Raw genomic sequence first — 17,751 nt, 5'->3', positions numbered from 1 at the left:
GCGATTAAAAATTCTTCCCTCGAGAATTAGTTGCATAATATTTTTCAAAGAAGTCTAAATCGGAGGAGCAGTACGTGGTTGAGAAGGAAGTCGTAAGAATCTTAGATTATGATTGATCTATTCATAACATTCTTTATTCATTTTCAGCATTCGTCTATATACAATATCTCGTTACGTACAAATGACGGTTTTACGGAATTAGTGTTCGTTTAACGGGCGAAAGAATTAAATGATATAAGTACAGGGTGCAAAAAAAAAAAAAAATTAGTGTAAAAATCACCATAAATAGCGTGATTCTACACCTTCGAATCGGTGGAAATTCGTAAAAAAGGTTTGTGCAAAGTTCATCTTAACCTTGAAATTCAAGATCAAAGATCTTTTATTACATCATATTTTACTCGTCATGAGGATCAGAAATCTTAAACAGGCCCCATGAGTCGCGATCCAACCGCATTTCTCTTGGCAAAAATTGTTAAAGTTTCGACAATTTTCAACCTTCTCGATACGGCGCTCGTCCGTAGTTACTTCACGGCTAAGAGCGATTACATAGTACTCATAGAGGTTAAACTGATTTTATTCGCAATACCCTATAATTGCAAATATATTGCATTTATTATCGGCGCAAACAAATAAATGGGGCCAAATAATATGGTTCCTAGTAATTCCTGCTCATACGTTGATAGCAATTAAATCTTTCCATCGTTGCATGGAGATTTCTGTCAGACCTCCTCTCATTCTGTTGATTGAGGATGCTGCTACTTCAAAAACTATTTGCATCTGTAAATAACACACGTTCCAAAAAAGCGTGCTTCGCGCTGTAATTCATGTAGTAATTTCTAACGGCAAAAACTTCGTCGAGCGTAGAATCATGCCACTATGGTGGCTTGCACATTTACTTTTTTTTACGCCCTGTACATAGTGTTATAGGGTTGTATTGCCTTTCATTTATAAATAATTGAGCAAGAAAGATGGCACGTACTTTTGACTAGATTGGTTTTCATAACATCGCGCCACTGTCGAACTTCTTAATTTTGTTTTACTCGATGCCGTCTATAATAAATGGCGGAAAACATAATACTCGAACTTAAAATCACAGAGATAATAAAATTTCCTAGTAGCAGAATGTCTGCCGAATCCATCCATATGGTAAATACCCTTGCTGTAAACAGAAATCAATGTTTTTATTGGGAACCATCGGTAGAGAAATAGATAGAGCAAATATTTCTATAGAGAGATCAACATTTTTTTGTTATCTATAACTTACTTAAATTAGTAAATGCGGAAATAAACCAGGTAATCGGCGACACTGTATCCGCATTTTTCGCTCGAAAAATGGCCACTAATTGAACGACTTTACTTGAGACAGAAATTGGAGTGCACAGTGGCTGTCAATTACAAAAAAAATTAATAGATGACCGAAGAGTTATCGATTACATTTTTTTAAATTTATTATTAATTAGTTAACTAACCGCCAAAATCGTAAGAACGACTTTCGGGATAAGTTGCATTGCGAAAGAGATACTTATGGCAATATAGAGTATTGAGACCAAAATTGAGAACGTATTTATTTTATTTAAGTACTTCAGCACTAGGAAGATTAGTATGTATTCTTGCAATAGAATAACAGGATACTCCAAATAAGATAGTATCGAGTAACCATTTGTAAAATTATAACTAGCCATCACGGTATAGCTGTAAGAAATTCAATGTCAAATTAAGCTTACTTGTAAAAAGCATTCAAAGTTTTTTAAACATATTTTCTAGCTAAGTTAAAATACAAACATCGATGCACGATATACAAGATAAACTTACCTAGTTAATTCTAGCAGAAGGCCTACAACTGAGATTTGATCTGCTGATTTAGCAGTCAATAAATTCAAAATTTGAGGAATCTTTAATACAAAGCACATGCCTATTGTTATAAGGCTCAAAAAATCTGCTAATAGTTGGAGTAACATATTTTCATTTGTTTAATTTCTGTACCTGCGATCGAACATTACGTAAGAACTTCAGTTGTACTTTCAAATTTATTTGTTTGTTACATAAAATTTACATTTTATTACTTACATAAAATAATAAATAACAGATAAAAATATTAAAACAAAAATTCACAAAAAAAAAAAAAAATATAAAATACGCAATAATAATACTATTTCGAACTAATTGATAAACTGCTATTCGCACTAAACGTATGATTTTAAAGCATCTATAATACAATTTTTGACAGTTTTTACAAATTGTTTTATACAATTGCATTACCTTATACTTTTTACTTAACACGTTACGAACATGTTGATATAAATTTAACAAATTATAAATTAATACTAATTTTTTAACTTACTTTTTAATATTTAATCTCTATTTACACTTTGCCTCACAAGTGTATGTGATTGTACCGATACATATCTTATAATTACTTTGGCAATTGTTCATGCACACCTGTGCCATGCTTGCATACCTTTTACACTTGCGCAATTACACATAGTTGCAAGAAATACACACACGTAAATTAGAAATTAGAATTCATAATTATCAGTCGAAACAGAGATTTCTCTTCTGGTTGAGCGATCGAAGATACATTTACTCGACACGACAGCACCATCGATATCGTGTTTATCCTATACCGTGATAGAGGTTTCCTCTCTGTCTGCGTTTAGTAGATTTTCATCTAGGAACTTTTTAAAACGGTTCATGTGCAACAACTTTAAAAAGATTAACAAAAAGATAGGAGTAATGTAAAATAACTTGAAAATTAGAGAAAAATTTGTAAATAATGATAATAAAATGAATAATCAACACGTGACATTTAAGCAATAGAATATGCTAAATGCTTTACATATTTTTATCGACGCGTTGGAATGTCTCCAAAATTATTAGTTCGAGAGAATGTTCGCTTTAAATTTGTTTTAAATTTACTTTAAAATAATTGTAAAAGAAAGTAATAGGTTTTTGTATTCTTATTCTTATAAATTGTATAAATAAGTATGGTTTTGCATTAAACAAATTATATTTTATTTGCGAATGTTGGCCATTTGAAAATGTATGACTAACTACGTACATAAAACCATTTCGAATTGTGCAACCACATTGGTGGCTGCAGTTCCTCCTTTTGTGAAATGCATCGTCGATCCCGGAAAGTACTCGAATAGAAGTCTTCCTCAGCATGACAGACGGAATGTGGGAACGGAACCGACATGGAGTAAACTGTAACGTGAAGGACTTGCGTTTGTCTTTTAAATATTGATTTGTCTGTCGAACGAACGTTATGTGACAACGATGAACGTTTTTCTGATACTTTGCTTCGTTGACAAATATTACGTGAATGCGAACGAGTTGCAAGTAACCTAGCATAAGTACGTAAAATCCACTTCTAACTTTCGAAACGTCAAACGTAGTCCACTACTATCTACGATGCAAACATCAACCTTGCCGGGATATTAAAGTGCTCATTGTACGGCATGTACCTTGATCAAGATATTTCGAATATTTTGCACAATAGACAGCTAAAAGATGAATCATACCGAAGGATATCCCAATTTCAGTCTGTACTACGCTAACGTGGGTCTAAATTTCTTTATGAAGTGATATCAAGACATATTGTTTTTTTATGTCATATATCTTTTGACAGTACTAATGCTTTTCGTAAGAATATGTTTCTCCATGGATTCTTTCTGTTTCACGTACACTCGTACTATTCAATTTGCTCAAGAAAAATTTATATGATTTACATAATCGAAGGTTAAATGTTAAAAATTTATGAAACGTGAATGTGTATGCGTGCGCGCGCGCGCGCGCGCTACATGCGTTTGCGTGTAAAATACATTTTTTCAAAAGTCAAATTTTTCGATTTTTTCTTTAAATAATGTAATAACATTAAACAAGTATATTAAATAAATATAATTATTTCTTTTGAATCACGGAAGAAAGATTTTTGTAACTGTTGCGTGGAGATGTAAATTTAAATTACTCTAACATAAATCTGTTTTAAATATCCTTTCAGTTTCTTATTCATAATGGACCATATAAAAAGTACAAGTACTTATATAAACATGAAGATCACGAGACACTCGCGTATTGCTTGTAATTGCTATTTTCAGGTAAGGATTCTAATTTAACTGAGAAACCAAATTTAATTCATCGATTAGGCTGATTTATACAATTAACCAGTAATATTTAAAATATTAATAGTAATATTGAATTCTGCTATAATATTATAGGGGACAATGTGGAACTTCCAAAAATTTTGGCTATTATAAATCCTTTAACAAACAAATAAACTAAAAGTATTGAGATGGACTCTCCACCGTCATGTTCACTAAGCGCTACTGGACCTCTCAGTGATCTTGGTAGCAGTGGAATTGGAGGGTCCATTTCTAGCGATTCAGTTCGAGCACATCTTGCAATCGAGGTATAGCTTATTGCAGTATGATGTTCATATTCGTACAAGATGTAAAGTACATATTAAAAGTATGTAATACTTTTCAAGTTGAGCGAATAATTTACTTTTGTTTTAGATGCAAGAAAGCGATATAGAAAGTAAATCTTTATCGCAAGATTCTTTTGATTATTCAGATGGTATGTGTGGTGAAAATTTTAATACATTGAAAAAAGGACCAGGATGGACTGATGCTGATGGAAAACTAGAAGTTGAAGTGGTCGATGTAGCTATTAAACCTCCACCAGAATTTCAAGATAGCCCTTCTCCTCCTAACTCTGAATCTTCATCTGCACCGATCCTTAGCTATGCACGATTAATGAGACAAAAAGTTCCACAATTAATAGACGATTATGCCGAAAATTTAGTACAGTCGATGATTGAAGAAGCGCTAATAATATCTTGTAGAATATCATGGCCAGAAGGAAGAATAGCGCCTGCAACAAATCATGTACCGGTGGTAACTCGTAGTGTATATAATCCAAAACGTCTTTGGGCAACAGATTTGTTGACACCTTCATCGTGTCAGGGAGCTACCACTTTAATTACCCCATATAGCACTTTGAATCGTCCAAATTCACGATGTTCTTTAGCTTCTTCTCGTTTGTCCAGTTCTCATAATTCAATAAATACCTCAGGACTGAGTCATAAAGTGGATGACAGCAGTTTTATCACCTCTGCTATGTCACATGATGTTTTAACGACCAGTGAGATTAGTGATATGTACAATGTGCCCTTTGATTCTGACATTTATACTGTACCAATAGATGTAGTTAGACCTTTGCATGATCTTAGAACGCCGCAAAGGCCCAAACGTCATAGACATCATCGTAAAAGGAGAAGAAATGTGTCTGCTAGTTCACAGAGTGAATTAGAAGCCCATATTCAGCAAGCAAGGCATTATTGTGGAAAACCTCGAGCTATTACACACGTCATAAAATCACAGAGACTATTATCCGATGTATGCTGCAATGAAACTGGGAACGGAAAGCGTCATAGCGTTCCGGGCACATCTGGTCGACATACGTCTCGAACATCTAATGGTCACATGCATAATATTGGTGAACCAATTCACATGACTTTACATGAAGTGCGTCAATATTTGCAAACACTATACTCAAGCTCCAGTGATTCTAGTGAAAATAAAATTAAACGCGATAATAAAGCTCCAATAAGTCATACACCTGTACACCTTGCAATGCCAAAAGGTATTAGTGTAAATAATAACAATAGATATAGTAACCCGCATACAGATTCAGCGATGGATACTCCGATTTCAAACAAAAATAGCAATGGACTGATTCACAATAACAATAATAATAATAATAATAATAATAACAATAATCATAATGGTAATGTTAAGAAGCATAAAAAAAATTCGTTTGTTAGCATTAAACATAAAAAGGTAAAAGATGAGCCACATAAAGAGAAGGTCGATTCTGAAAGAGAAAAGATTAAGAAGAGCCAACGAAACTTCTCATTAAATTTGAAACAAACACTTTGCAATATCTTTAGATTCAGGCGTTTGGGTTCTCCGGACCATTTCGTAGAGAAAAGAAATAGCATTGTACAGGGTGAAATTGTAGAAGAAGAAGAGGGTGTTGATTCTGACCAACATGCTAATAATAATAATACTACCTCAGAGGTAGATTCCTCTGTACAAAAGCTACCTTTTTTTAAGCGTGCATTACCGCCATTGCCGAAAAGCAATGGGCATGTAGGATGTGTCGAACAAGCGGAAGATGCGCTTACAACGATGGTATCTAAGTGTGAAAGTCCAACTTCTATACCACCACAAATGCCTCTACCTGCGCCAAAAGTCGAGGACGAACCAGCAGAAGATACCAGCATGGATTTTGCTGCTAGTATTGAGAAAGTAAAGGATGTATGTAACTTATACATTTTATTTCCTTTTTAAAGTCATTATATTATGTTGGGCATTAAGGTATATTATAATTATTAAATTTTATTTATAATAGTATGGATGGTATTGGGGCCCAATATCTGGTGAAGCTGCAGAGAAAATACTGTCGAATGAACCAGACGGATCATTCATTGTACGAGACAGTAGCGATGATCATTATATTTTTTCCTTATCATTTAGGCTTAACAGCTGTGTGCGACATGTAAGAATTGAGCACGATCAGGGTAAGTTTTATGTTTTTATCGATACAGTTTTTCTATACACCGTCATTTTTTTAATACAATTTTAATGTCGTGTGCGCATTGTATATGTAGGTAATTTCAGCTTTGGAAGTTGCACAAAATTCAAGTCTCATACAATTGTCGACTTTATCGAGAATGCGGTAGAACATTCACGTAGTGGACGATATTTGTTTTTTCTTCATCGACGGCCAGTGTTAGGTCCAATGCGTGTGCAACTTCTTCACCCAGTGTCAAGATTTAAACAGGTTCAAAGTTTACAGCATACATGCAGATTTGTTATTTTGAAGATGGTACGCAGGGATCTTATTCCCACTCTACCTCTGCCTCGGCGGCTCATTGATTACCTGAGCACGCCTCATTACTACAGTGAACAGTTAGCTGAACAGGACGATAGAGCTGAATCTCCTGTTAGTTCTTCAACTGGTGAATTAGAGAAGATTTGTTTCACACCACAAGGCCTATCGTGAGGTACAAATATATAATCTTTTGTCCTTCATTTTTGTGAAATACTTGCCAAATGTTTAGTATGTATGGTTTAAGATTTAAGATTTCACACAATTTCGTTCCATATGATTTTGTTAAAGAATATTACGATTAAATATGGGAATAACCTATTTTTACATATATTATACGTTAAATTAAATTTGAAATATACAATTTTTATATCTGTTTGAAAAGAAGGGTAATCCGTTCCACGCAGTTCGTATATAGAAAAATATAGTTAATCGCATAAAAGTACTAAACGAATTGGAAAGCAAAAGGTAAAATTACTTCGAAGATAATTTTCAATCAGAATTCATATTGACACGATTAAAAATGCACAAGTAGATTGATATCAGATCTTGAATTTATGATTTTCTCATTTTGTCATAAAATGATTTCCAGAGCACTTATACAGTAATCTCAACAAATTCTATGTTATCAGTTTTAATATAAGTTCCTGTCTTTTATTTTAAAATACCTTTACGAGTTCATACGATGCAATGAATGTATAATATTCATATATGTATAATGATGCAAAACGGTGATCGAATAACTCCTTCTTGCGTGCCATATATCTCGTACTACTCTGTTCATATAGACATTAAAATCATAATGTTCTTTATTCATTGGTTTTTAGTTAATAAATTATGCTTTTGCCAGAGATTATTCAGTTATGCATTTCATTACTTTCTGTAAAAGTTTAAAATACGTTTTTTAACGTAAATAGAAAGAATATGAATATAGTTAATCTACATCCTACATTTGACGTTCCACTTTATTGAATGATCAATATAGAGTCAATAAATAATTTTAAATATGATGCACATGCAAGCAATTATGGAAAGATGCTGTAGAGTAACACATTATATTAAGGTATAATCTGGCATATATAAATATCAGTTATATCTGTCAACTGTAGAATATTCTCAATATTAATCAGTTCAACATGTTGTTATATCGTGTTTTAAGTTTAGAAGTAGCTGCCACAGACTGATTAACTTAGACAAAATATTCAACGAATTAATGGAATCATAATATAGTATAAATATTTTCATTCAAGCATCAATCGTATTTTTCCGCAAATTATTATCATAATCATTTCCAAGAATAATCTTTGGATGGGACATGTTATTTTAGATTGCTTTATAATGTAAATATTTTTGTGTACATTACTTGATTTTATAGAATAATTAAATCGCCAGGAATTTATTAATATCTGGCACATTAGATATACATATATTTTGTGATTCTTTAAGTCTATAAAGGATAATTAATATATGATGTGCAATCTTTTAAATGTATTACACTTGTTTGCATTCTTTATAGCCAATTTTAAAATAAGGTTTAATGATATTTACCTTGAAAGGGTAAGAGCTTCTTTGTTAAAACTGATTAGCGACTGGTGCTATATAAAATTATAAATTATAGAATTCTGATTCCTTAAATTATACAGTTGAATCAAGATAATCGAAGTCACTGTTTATTCTTGTGCTCAGATAAACTTAGCAAGATTACATCGTGCAATGCACTTGATCGAATTTAGTTATATTATATATTTAATTTTTGGTAAGTGGTAGTTTTACCTATGTAAATGATTTTTTTTTAATTCGGATAAAGTTCCCGAAACTTACATTCTCGAATTATATTTGATTTGCAATTATTATATAGATTTTAGATTGTAGCTTAATACTAAGAATTTATATAAGTCAAGTGAAAAGTTTTCAATTTACAATTTCGACTAACCAAATCGAAAAGTAGAAAGGAGCTTCAGATAAGATTTAGTAAATTGTAATGATACATATTTTTATTTTTGTCCCTTACCTCTGAAGAGATGTATAAACTCATCTTCAGAAACAGAGACATTACTTTGATAAATTTTGTATTGTGTAATGTTATACAGAGCTCGCTATGAAGCATTGATATAAAGATAGATTTTTCAAGAAAGGAGAAAGTTTTTATACAAAATATGTACTAACTGTTACTAGAAAAATTTATTAACGAATCTTTGTTTTATTTTATCTTTAAATTGCTTTTCCTGTGCAGCTTCATCAATCATGGAATAGCAAGGGCCACATATACATACATATTGCTCAGAAGTTTTTGTTGCACTTTCGTGAACTTTGCAGTACTAAATAAACAAATTTTATACTCAATATTCACGTGGTAGATTTTGCAATATAATTACTATTACCAGATTGTCTGACAAGACTATGTCTAAGGATAAATCTAAACATATGTGAAGCATGTGCGTATAATTAATGGTTAAAGGCACCATGATACCTCAGCCACAGTGGCAGGTATATAGAGCAGAATTAGTACCATTTTATAACAAATGTATTTTACATTAATATAAGTTGCACATACGTATTCTTGTGAAGAAATTAGCATTATTGAAAAATATCAATACTTTATTCGATTATGTTTCACTACTATTAACATCAATATTGAAAAAAAAAAAAAAAATACGAAAATTCTATGCCAAGTGCTATTGGACGATATAATATATGTTCAAAAGATATTTCTTTTATGTGATTATATATAAGTAAGCGTGGCATTGAATAACAGCTTCGTATTTTTATAATGTCTCTCCAATGAGGATATGTAGAAAGTAACAAATTTAATTCTACATTTTTGATACCAAAATGTGATATTATCGTTAATGTAAAAGTTTGCAATTGACCGTACATTTTCAAGACAAAGTGTTCTTTCATGGTATTAAAATATTCTTGAAGGAGTATCCTTTTAAATAGAAAATCTTTAAATCTGATTACGAAAATGTATGGTTCAATTTAATATTTAATTAGAAAATTATTATAACAAATCTTTTATAAAAAAGAAGGGAAATGCACTTGGCATAGAACAATAATTTATTTCTTATATGCCAAAGTTTATAATTGTATTCAAAGTATAACATTAATTTATCAATTAAGATATTGTGTTAAAATACACGTTATTTATGTATTGTTCTAGAACGCTATTTTAGCCCACTATATATACATATATTTGTATATGTATATTCGGTTTTGCAGAATTGTATAAAAATAAGTAAATGTATGCAAAGGGTACCATAACAAAAGTAGAAAAGTTAAAGGTTACTTGTACGAGTTATATTTCTGAGACACGCGATGTCGTACTTTGATTATAATGTTCCGATATATACAATTTTTTATTATTGTTTATTATAAATAATTGACAAGTGCTAGTCATAAACATTGCGTCTTAAGTTGGAGTTCAGTATTGTTTACTAATAAATATCAATTTACTTCCAAATATTTGTATTTATTTTTTTATCTTTTTCAAAGATATAATCCAAACATATTTTCAATAGAAGGGAGCGCTAAAACTATGTAAGTTCTTTGTTGTTATTTTAATAATTATTCTTTCTTAAATTATGATTTTATATTCTTCAATTTATTTATTCTAGTCTAATATAATTTATCACCAAGTTCGATGGCTATTAGAGTGAAGGATGCATGATAATCAGAAACCTATCACAAATCTTTCAATTTTGTAAATATTTAAAGTAATATGAGGTATGCTTTCCAACATGCACAACAGAAGTGTGCATGACTTATTGAAACATTAACAGATGTATTACACTACAAAAAAGAAAAAAAAAAGAGAAAGAAAAAGAAAGAAAAAAAAGGACAATCTTCGTTTGCTTTTATGATAAAAGAACTTTAAGTTTAAATTCAAAAAAATATCCTACTTTTATAAGCCTTTTTCATCTACAATTAAGTTTCTATAATTTTGTAATGGTAACATTAATTTTACTATAAGTTTTGAATGTACAAATTTCGTTACACTCCACAAATATCTATAATGTACTCATCCAAAATGTTATTTCAGCTTCTTTTTGTAAATATTTTTCAATATCGCAATAAAATGATTTAACAGAGAATTGTTTACTAATGAATACTTAGTACTATGTTCGTAATTGTAATACATTCATTATTTACATAGTTTAATTATACGTAATTTGTAATTCATTTGCACAACTCAGATTTCCCATATCTTTGAGCACAAGAAAAAATTTTGTTCATTACTTCATTAACTAATTCAGTCAAAGGTACTCTAAGTGTAAACAAATGCATATGTATTTGATTACCCATGTTTGTACGGCAATGTTGAAAATAAAATACATTTTTTAAGACTAATATCCTGAGTTGTTAATTCGTTTTTAATTCAATACTTTTACCACTATTACACATGACCGTAAAACATGTTTGTAAGTACATATCACATTCCAATAAAATTTTAATTCAAACATAATATGTATTTTACACTGGATCGTATGATATTTTAATTACAATTTTGTTTCCAATAAAGTATTAAACATCTTAATTTAAGGTGGAATACCAAGTGTTTTTCTAACTAGCTTTTGGGCGATTTTTTCAAATTCTGCGCGATCTTCTCTCCACATTTTAGCTGCATCAACATTTGCTCCACTTTCATCATTTGGCTCTGCTAACATACTTACCACACTTAACAATATCTTTTCTACACTTTGAACCGGACTCCACCTTTCTGCACTGCTTTCATAGCCCATAGGATCGTCACCGGGTGCATGTAATATACTTATACATACTCTACCATCTACATAAACTAAAGAAAGGTAAATTCTTGTTAATTTTTGGGGATTCATGATGAATCAACATAGTAATTTGATATTTCAGTAAAAAAAATCTTACTATTTGGATGGAACATTTCACAAGTGAATTGCATCTTTGGCGGACTTAGTGGGTAATCTGGTGGAAATATAAGTTTTGCTGGAAAAACACCACCTTCAAAGCATGTTCCTTCTGGTCCACTGTAAACATGCATGCATGACGCATGTTGACGTTCAACTTGTAAAATTCAAAAGAAGATGGAAATATGGGGCAGACATTTTATTATGAACACGTTATGCATAAAAACGAATTTTTGCGGGTGAAGAAAAGATTTTTATAAATAAAAAAAACAAATTTTTATTGCTTAAATACGTACGTGATTAAGGCTTCCCATTCGAAAAAATTTTCTTCATTTATTGGACCAGCGATAATACCTTCAGGTGGATTTAAGGTTAACTCTGCAAGTTATGCAGTACTTGTTACATTATCGTTTAAAATCAAATAGAAAGAATAGCAAAAGGAAAAGTTTTATACGATTTCTTTAGTGTAGTGTCAACTGCAAGAAATTAAATTTGATTCTCACGTTTGTACTCTGCCATCAATCGTCTCAGTGCAGAACCCGCCATTGTTTTGGTCATAGGGGTTAATAACGGCGATTTAATGAAACGTCAAAAATTGAATATTAGGTTAAAACTGGTTAAAGTAACAGACAGACAGAGAGAGAGAGAGAGAGAGAGAGAGAGAGAGAGAGAGAGAGAGAATCATTGACGCATTTATACGTAATTAAAGAAACAATTAATCGTTTTATATCTTATATTGTTCTTAAACTGGAACAATGACAATGTAATGTTTTAAATGGCGACAGAAGAACATAAATATTTAGCAGATATTATAAAAAATACACATGCCACGTTGCGACAAGAAGCTCAGGATTACGGTCCTGAGATTGCATGGAAACGACACATATGTCGTAAAGACATTCTGCAGGTTTGTTTAATTTTTTTTATAAATATTAAGATAAAATAATAGTGGTATTCGCGCGTAAGATATTGCAAGATAACCTTATGTATGTGTTTTAGAAATATGCTTCTTGTATGGTAAAATTGGCAACTATCCACTGGATGGAAAATAACTTAAACACCAAGAGTTCAACGTATTCGAGAATAGAATGGATCAAATATCAATGTGAAGAATATTTTTTAAACGAAGGAAGACAGAAATATGATTTGAGAGAAGAAGATATTAAACTGAAAATAGACACAAATTTGTCAAAAACTGAAGTTGCCATAAATTGTACTGTAAATATTAAATGTCAGGAAAATCAAATATTGGAAAACTTCGATAACGATCTTCAGAAGTCAGTTCAAAAGATATTATTATTGGATGTAGGCAGTTGTTATAATCCATTTGAAGCTCTAGATATATTTGAAGTAACTGCAATAGATCTAAGTGGTATACCAGATAAAGTTTTTTGTTGTGACTTTTTAAATGTTCAAATCGGACAAGACACATTATATTCAAACGATAAAGAAGAAATTTTGCAATTGCCTGAAAACTATTTTCAGGTAGTTGTATTTTCTTTATTTTTGGAATATTTACCCTGCCCAAAACAAAGATATTTATGTTGTAAAAAAGCCTATGATTTATTGCAACCAGGTGGTATACTTTTTATCATAAGCCCTGATTCAAAACATGTTAATGCAAATGCCAAGATCATAAAATCATGGAGATACGTCCTGAGTAAATTAGGATTTATGAGAATAAAATACGAAAAATTGCAACATATACATTGCATAATATTCAGAAAATGTGTGTTTAAACATGTTGCATCAAGGTGGGCGAATTTACAAGTACTGCCGCAGGATGATCCTTTATTTTTAGATGATACTTCAATTTATATTCCGCAAGATTTCCGAGATGTATCTAACAAAATTAAAGAACGAGATAAACAAGAGTACGATACGAATGAAGTAATGACTATGTTCAATGAATTACCTTTTGAGCAAATGTAACACAAGCAAGATTAACGGTTAATTTTTATTTCTTAAAATTGTAAACATAGATAAAACTCTGATAAAGAATTGCGGCAAAAAATAAATATTGACATTTTTAACTAGTTTTGATGAATCTTATTTTTATTTTTTCAGATTGTGTCATGTTAATTCTAGCGACGGAAATATTTTATGGTAATTTTTTTTTATGTTATATCTGGTTACGTATAGGGACATACTTTCATATAGTTTCCTAGAATTCATCTTATTCATTATACACGCCATTTTGAATGTTCTTTTCTAACTTCTGTTCGTTAGGTGCACACGTGGTGAGATTACTTTTACCGTTTATGATATTTGGATATCGTATTTTTTATTAGCTGTAACGTCTAATAAGGTAGATCGATCAAGTATTTCGTTAAAAGAAACCGAAGAATTTAGCAAATTTTTAATAAATTGAATAGAAAATACTTTATTTTCTTTGATCACTGTATAGGTTATCATGCAGATGCCAATTTTCATATTTATGCATGTACATAGGTAAGATTAATACAAAATTTTAATATATATATAATTCTTTCAGATCGTTCAAAATGTCGTCCCATTTAAATTGGATGATTATTCGCAATAATAATGCATTCCTTTTGAAGAAACGTAACATTAATAAACCATTTTCTACGGTTTGTATTACATATACACTGTTGTATGATCGAACGATTTTCTTTTCGCAGCTAATGACTTTCATGAGAATTTATAGTTTGACGTGTGATATAAACTTTCAGGAACCAAATAATTTGAACAATTTGAGTAGCTACCGTTATTCTGGTTTGATTCATAGGAAAAGCGTAGGTGTTGTTGATACGGCTGATAAAAAAGGATTTACTGTAGTATATAAAAAAGCTAAAGCTATGAACAAGCCTGCAAAAGCTACGGTTAGGTGTACAATGAAAGCCGGAGCTCGTCGTTCTCTATATAAGTTGAAGCGATTGCTTACAAAGAACAAGTATCGTGTAGACCTTACAAAGGTAAATTAATTTGGAATAAGAAGTAGAATATATTTATAACCTATTTAAAAGAAGTTTTAATACACGTAATATTTTCAGGCTGCCTTGCGTCGCGCTAGTGCTGTGTTACGTTCTCAGAAGCCTTTACCTGCTAAGAAGACCCGTACAACCAAAAAGGCTGATTAATTTGTGTACATTAATAAATATACATTTTAATGTAAATTTACAGACATGACATATACTGTGAAGAAGATTTATTAACTTACTTATTAATTATTTCACCAAGATGTAACTAATTTAGTTGCCTACGATAATTGTCATTTATCGGGAGAAACATAGATACTTTAATTTTAATTGTAGTATTTCTTCTTTACAGTTATATTCAATATATTTATTTAAAAATTCCTATTAAATAGATTGCACATAGATAAGCGTAGAAGATCGTACATACATTGTGAAAGGTGAGTTATCTAATCCGATATTCGATTTGGAAAATATGTTTAAGTTGATATTATTTATTTCAATTACAGAATTAGTATATTGCTAGGATATTAGGAAGGCACTTTTACTTAGGTGAGTTGCATCGTTCTTTTTGGCTCTGACGACGATGATTCTTTTAACCAGCAAGATCGATGATTGACATGGTTAAATTTTGTATTTGCTATCTGTAATAGCAATATCTGTAAAATCGTGGATATTATTTATATGTAAGCTTGAATAGAGCAATATCATTAATATTAACAATATTTCTAGGTTTAAATGCAAATGTACTTGGTTGTTCCGCAGCGTCTAAATCGAGCGAGTACAATTTTTTAATATTATGTTAATTAGTTTTCTCCGTGAGGTAATGTTACGACGAAACTTTTTAACCACCAAGATCTATGAGTGCCGTGATTAGTTATAGTATTTGCTAACTGAAATATATAAATGACAATGTTACTTTACAAAGATAAGAATATTGTTATCGTTAAATATAAATCATTTCAGGTCCATAGACTAAAAACGCTTGCGGAAGGCAATTATAGTAAAATGTAAGTATAATGTTTTATTAATTACATTATCTATTATTAAACTATAAATGATGAGATCTCGAACCACCAAGATCTATGAATGCCATGATTAGTCACAGTATTTGCTAACTGAAATGTATAAACGACAATATTACTTTACAAAGATAAGAACATTATTATTATTAAACATAAATCATTTCAGGTCCATAGACTAAAAACGCTTGCGGAAGGCAATTATAGTAATATGTAAGTATAATGTTTTATTAATTAGATTATCTCTTATTAAACTATATATGATGAGATCTCGAACCACCAAGATCTATGAATGCCATGATTAGTCACAGTATTTGCTAACTGAATCGTATAAATGACAATATTACTTTACAAAGATAAGAACATTATTATTGTTAAATATAAATCATTTCAGGTTCATAGACTAACAACGCTTGCGGAAGACAATTATAGTAAAATGTAAGCATTATGTTTTATTAATCAGATTATCTATTATTAAACTACAAATGATGAGATCCCGAACCACCAAGATCTATGAATGCCATGATTAGTCACAGTATTTGCTAACTGAAATGTATAAACGACAATATTACTTTACAAAGATAAGAACATTATTATTATTAAACATAAATCATTTCAGGTTCATAGACAAACAACGCTTGCGGAAGACAATTATAGTAAAATGTAAGCATTATGTTTTATTAATCAGATTATCTATTATTAAACTACAAATGATGAGATCCCGAACCACCAAGATCTATGAATGCCATGATTAGTCACAGTATTTGCTAACTGAATCGTATAAATGACAATATTACTTTACAAAGATAAGAACATTATTATTATTAAATATAAATCATTTCAGGTTCATAGACAAACAACGCTTGCGGAAGGCAATTATAGTAAAATGTAAGTATAATGTTTTATTAATTAGATTATCTCTTATTAAACTACAAATGATGAGATCTCGAACCACCAAGATCTATGAATGCCATGATTAGTCACAGTATTTGCTAAACTGATTAATTCGTGCGAAAAAGTAATTGATAGAAAATGAGAAGTACAGTTAATATAGTTTGTGTTTTGTCTTTTTTTTTTGTATAGACGATTGGGATCTAAGGATGATGCTTAAAAGTTAACGCTTCGCAAGAGAGGTAAGGAATTTACTTATCGATGTCCAAAATTAAATGATTTTCGCCTTACATGTCTATGCCGTCGTGATGATTCGATCACCAAGATCTATGAGAGCCATGATTTTGAATTTGCTACTTCTGAACATAGCGTATTTGACTTAATTATTGTACTTGTATAAAAGAAACAGTAGAAGTATATGTATTTTTTATATTTTGTGCAGGTTAATGATCGTAGGAGGACGACGGATACTTTTGGACTGAACTGAGAATACGAAAAAGAATAGCATAATAATGTAGTAGTACGATATAGCAATTCGATATATGTTTATTTTACATATGCTAATAAAAACATGGATGATAAATACGGCTTTCTTTTTACTTTTTCCTCTTTTAGAATCGTTACACGTAGTTGTATCAACATTTGTCGCAGCAATTTATTGAAAGTGATATGGTTTCTTCTTCAGAATTATACATTTAGAGAGATCGCGATACGATACGACGGCCATCAACTTCTTCGGTACGACGCTCGTCTGCCGCGCAGTGTCGTTTGACACCAATCGTGACATTTATCTAAATTAAGCGAAATCCAATAACTATTTAAATTGGGAAATTGCACATTAGTCGAAAGACAGTTATGACGAAGTTTGCAGAAAGGCGAAGCAGAAGGACATAAACAGTCGATTAAAGACGACAGTGTGTATGTACGGTTTTTACGATTGCCGATTTTAGTCGACGCTCGACCGTGAGCATATATTCAGGAGGATATATTCGGCGGCAGTCGATTCTCGTACCGACGAGGTTAACAAGATTATAATGCACGAGGTCATTGATAGTTCATTTTTGTCCCTTATTTTTACTATAAAACTCTTGCGTCTTTTATTACTGGACACATTTGAAATTCCATAAA

General features: G+C 31.0%; 5 protein-coding genes and 1 long non-coding RNA gene across 11 annotated transcripts; 4 read left to right on the top strand and 2 right to left on the bottom strand.

Annotated features, from left to right (window-relative positions):
* Positions 1-112: 112 nt before the first annotated feature.
* On the bottom strand, positions 113-2,675 carry LOC126870431 (mannose-P-dolichol utilization defect 1 protein homolog). 2 transcript variants are annotated; one of them, XM_050628156.1, is made up of 6 exons: positions 2,342-2,675; positions 1,813-1,983; positions 1,470-1,692; positions 1,265-1,385; positions 980-1,159; positions 113-909 (listed from the first exon to the last, which is right to left on the bottom strand). In XM_050628156.1, the coding sequence occupies exons 2-5, from the start codon at positions 1,956-1,958 to the stop codon at positions 1,026-1,028; spliced, it is 624 nt and encodes a 207-aa protein (XP_050484113.1). In that variant the 5' UTR covers positions 1,959-1,983; positions 2,342-2,675; the 3' UTR covers positions 113-909; positions 980-1,025. The 2 variants fall into 2 exon arrangements, with proteins under 2 accessions (XP_050484113.1, XP_050484103.1); XM_050628146.1 differs by having other exon boundaries at positions 113-1,159.
* Positions 2,676-3,033: 358 nt separating this feature from the next.
* Positions 3,034-7,747, top strand: LOC126870416 (putative uncharacterized protein DDB_G0277255). 2 transcript variants are annotated; one of them, XM_050628110.1, is made up of 6 exons: positions 3,034-3,353; positions 4,001-4,097; positions 4,218-4,408; positions 4,515-6,320; positions 6,415-6,583; positions 6,674-7,747. In XM_050628110.1, the coding sequence occupies exons 3-6, from the start codon at positions 4,292-4,294 to the stop codon at positions 7,066-7,068; spliced, it is 2,487 nt and encodes an 828-aa protein (XP_050484067.1). In that variant the 5' UTR covers positions 3,034-3,353; positions 4,001-4,097; positions 4,218-4,291; the 3' UTR covers positions 7,069-7,747. The 2 variants fall into 2 exon arrangements, with proteins under 2 accessions (XP_050484067.1, XP_050484077.1); XM_050628120.1 differs by lacking the exon at positions 3,034-3,353 and adding an exon at positions 3,361-3,558.
* Positions 7,748-11,323: 3,576 nt separating this feature from the next.
* On the bottom strand, positions 11,324-13,789 carry LOC126870442 (ubiquitin-conjugating enzyme E2 G2). 3 transcript variants are annotated; one of them, XM_050628172.1, is made up of 4 exons: positions 13,690-13,789; positions 12,071-12,152; positions 11,776-11,931; positions 11,324-11,689 (listed from the first exon to the last, which is right to left on the bottom strand). In XM_050628172.1, the coding sequence occupies exons 3-4, from the start codon at positions 11,906-11,908 to the stop codon at positions 11,430-11,432; spliced, it is 393 nt and encodes a 130-aa protein (XP_050484129.1). In that variant the 5' UTR covers positions 11,909-11,931; positions 12,071-12,152; positions 13,690-13,789; the 3' UTR covers positions 11,324-11,429. The 3 variants fall into 3 exon arrangements, with proteins under 3 accessions (XP_050484129.1, XP_050484141.1, XP_050484123.1); XM_050628184.1 differs by having other exon boundaries at positions 11,776-11,894; XM_050628166.1 differs by lacking the exon at positions 13,690-13,789 and adding an exon at positions 12,278-12,426 and having other exon boundaries at positions 11,776-11,894.
* LOC126870421 (S-adenosylmethionine sensor upstream of mTORC1) lies at positions 12,531-14,366 on the top strand. 2 transcript variants are annotated; one of them, XR_007691326.1, is made up of 4 exons: positions 12,531-12,681; positions 12,774-13,723; positions 13,842-13,880; positions 14,269-14,366. XR_007691326.1 is itself a non-coding variant. In XM_050628133.1 (2 exons), exons 1-2 carry the CDS (start codon positions 12,550-12,552, stop codon positions 13,704-13,706), a joined length of 1,065 nt encoding a protein of 354 aa, XP_050484090.1. In that variant the 5' UTR covers positions 12,531-12,549; the 3' UTR covers positions 13,707-13,812. The 2 variants fall into 2 exon arrangements, 1 of the variants encoding a protein (XP_050484090.1); XM_050628133.1 differs by lacking the exons at positions 13,842-13,880; positions 14,269-14,366 and having other exon boundaries at positions 12,774-13,812.
* Positions 14,269-14,911, top strand: LOC126870452 (60S ribosomal protein L28). The gene is made up of 3 exons (XM_050628199.1): positions 14,269-14,365; positions 14,468-14,710; positions 14,789-14,911. Exons 1-3 carry the CDS (start codon positions 14,279-14,281, stop codon positions 14,873-14,875), a joined length of 417 nt encoding a protein of 138 aa, XP_050484156.1. The 5' UTR covers positions 14,269-14,278; the 3' UTR covers positions 14,876-14,911.
* Positions 14,912-15,980: 1,069 nt separating this feature from the next.
* Positions 15,981-17,206, top strand: LOC126870460 (uncharacterized). The gene is made up of 5 exons (XR_007691342.1): positions 15,981-16,126; positions 16,352-16,395; positions 16,577-16,620; positions 16,816-16,865; positions 17,066-17,206. It is a non-coding gene; the product is annotated as an uncharacterized LOC126870460 (long non-coding RNA).
* The last annotated feature ends 545 nt before the right edge of the window (positions 17,207-17,751 follow it).

Source organism: Bombus huntii, chromosome 1 (genome assembly GCF_024542735.1).
Source record: "Bombus huntii isolate Logan2020A chromosome 1, iyBomHunt1.1, whole genome shotgun sequence".
Lineage (NCBI taxonomy): Eukaryota > Metazoa > Arthropoda > Insecta > Hymenoptera > Apidae > Bombus > Bombus huntii.
Note: the sequence above shows the minus strand (reverse complement) of the source record. Positions and strands in the feature narration are given on the sequence as shown.